Below are 2,500 nucleotides of genomic sequence, written 5' to 3' on the forward strand. Positions count from 1 at the left end.
TGCCTGTGCGCGAGTGTGTGTGTGTGCTTGTGTGTGTATGTGTGTGTGTCCATTTTCTTGTGTGCATGACTTTTTCTGTCTTTGCATGTACAGCAGCATGTGTGTGTGAAAGGGAGGGGTGCAGCGTGTCATTAACCACAAAAAAAACTGGATAGTCTACAGTGAGTTCATTAATACGCCATTAGAGCAAGGCAGGACTCAACTGGGCCTATAAAAATCCCACAGCTTGTACAGTTTGTTTTTGGGGGATTTTCAGATTGACTTGATTGTTGCGGTTTCTATTAAAGTTTAATACACTGCCGCCTCCCAGCTATCCAGCAAAGCAGGATGTTTTCAATTAATTGTAATTAATTCAGTGAGTTCGCCCTTAACTAGCAGCACAGTTTATATGTACCGTAAGTATGTACATATTTTAAAAGAAAATAATGTGCTTATGTAATACTTTATGTAACGACAAGTTTTTTCAAAGTCTCCATTTGCTCATGTTCCTGTTTTTTTAAAGCACAGACGTGTTTCGGCACATGTCTGTGCAGTAAAATAAACGTTGAGATCTTTTCTTTCTTTTGAGTATACGGTTTGGGCTGGCACCTTGAAAACATGATGAACACAGATCAAATCCTGTTCCCAGCTAGGCTTAATTAATTGCTCTGTTTCTGTTGTACCCCACTGTTCATGTAATTTCCCTCAGCACAGTTTATGTGGTATTTAAAACAAAAATAATATATTCTTATGAAATACTTAATGTAATGTAAATCCTCAAAGAGTGCACAGGAAATATGCATACAGAACAACAATTGCAGATGCAAAGTAGGGTTAGTTGTTTTTAAGTGAAGTAGAGCACACACACATACTGTACACATCACATCAAATATGTCCCTTTGTGTTTTCCTCCTGTATTCCACTAACCAGGTGTCTTTTCTTCCTCTGCCCCAGTCTAGTGGTAAGTCTCTGGGACTTAGTTTTTAACATTAATTCGGTGAAAAAAACGCGACTGACGTTTTGATGTAACATGGAAACATCAGTCAGGTGCACCAAATAAATGTTTCAAACTAAGATGCAGTGTGCACCAGCTTCTGTCTTCAAGTTTGTATTCCACTAACCAGGTGTGTTCTGGCCCTCTCTCTGCCCCTGTGTAGTGTCAAGTCTCTGGGGACTAACCAGCTGTGTTGTCTTCCTCTCTCTGCCCCTGTATAGTGTTAAGTATCTGGGCACTAACCAGGTGTGCTCTACCCCTCTCTCTGCCCCTGTGTAGTGTCAAGTCTCTGGGCATGGTCCATCCTCCTCACCTGGCCCACCTGGACAAGGTCAACTCCAACAGCCTGGACTCATGCATCTCCATCCAGGACCTGCCCCCCAAGATCCCGCCCTACTCCAAGCTGCAGGACCTGGCTGGCTCCTCCTCCATGTCCCCGTCCTCTTCCTCATCCTCTACCAATGCAGGGCCCTCCCTCTCGCCCCGCCTCACGCCCAGCCCCGCCCCCTTGCTCCACATCGATTCGCCGGGCTGCTTCTCGGGGGCGTCGCTCAGCCTGAGCGGCACCCCTCTGCTGTACCCGCGCATGTCCGGCCTCCACCGCAGCATGGAGGCGCTGCCCATGCACATGAGCCTGCCGCCCAGCGCCGAGCTCACGCCGTTACCAAGGCAACACGACGACGCCAAGGCCACGGGCACCTGGGGCTCGGCCAGCCGATCGTCAGCCAATCTCTCTGACAGGTGTCAATCAATCAATCAATCAATCAATCAATCAATCAATCAATCAATCAATCATTGTCTTTGGTTTGGTTTGGTATGATTACGGATGTTAAAAGATGAAACACTATCAAAGGGATGAAAGAAATGCCAGTCAATCACAGAATTGCCTTTACGGCCGCCACATATTTAAACATGGCCGTTCTCAAGTGCTAGTGGTTAGCGTTATCCGACACTCCACTCAAACAGCAAACTTTGAAAGCTTTTGAGTACATTTGAGGTTGATTGAGGGCCCACTAATAGGATTGGCCAGTTGTTCAAAGAGAGGAGAGTATGTTCATGATCATAATCAAACAAAGGCGAACTGACGTAGCCACATGTTGGCAAACGGCAACTCGCATCTGGCAGGGAAGGAGAGCATCAGATTCACAGTAATGCAATAATAAAAGCACACTTGTTGGCCCTGCGGTGTTATCGTATGTCATAGGGAATGGCTCAAAGCCCAGAGAAGCCAAACCCAGAGATGGCTGAGGTACAACTTCTCTCTGGAGAAGAATATGTATGAAAGCTACACTTTATTTGGGTGTCACGGGCACGGCACACATTGCTTATGATCTTTAGTTTAGTTTATATTCCTAAAGATATTGGCTTAGGTTTGTGTGGCTGTCCAGGCCATGAAATGTCTTTACAGTATCCAGAGGATACATGTAGTGGCCACAGTACTTTGGTGAACCTCTCTGGCTGTGGTGCTGCTGCCACCAAGTGGATATTTCAGGTATTGCTATGGAGACTTTCACAAAACCAGCAAAG

The 2,500-nt window shown here is 45.9% G+C and overlaps 1 protein-coding gene across 1 annotated transcript in view; it reads left to right on the forward strand.

Annotated features, from left to right (window-relative positions):
* Window positions 1-2,500, forward strand: part of nav1b (neuron navigator 1b) — a 159,782-nt gene that overhangs the window by 115,345 nt on the left and 41,937 nt on the right. The window contains exon 8 of the mRNA XM_063215190.1: window positions 1,253-1,714. Coding sequence (XP_063071260.1) covers window positions 1,253-1,714 — 462 coding nt within the window. The remainder of the gene's footprint in view (window positions 1-1,252; window positions 1,715-2,500) is intronic.

Source organism: Engraulis encrasicolus, chromosome 14 (assembly GCF_034702125.1).
Source record: "Engraulis encrasicolus isolate BLACKSEA-1 chromosome 14, IST_EnEncr_1.0, whole genome shotgun sequence".
Classification (NCBI taxonomy): domain Eukaryota; kingdom Metazoa; phylum Chordata; class Actinopteri; order Clupeiformes; family Engraulidae; genus Engraulis; species Engraulis encrasicolus.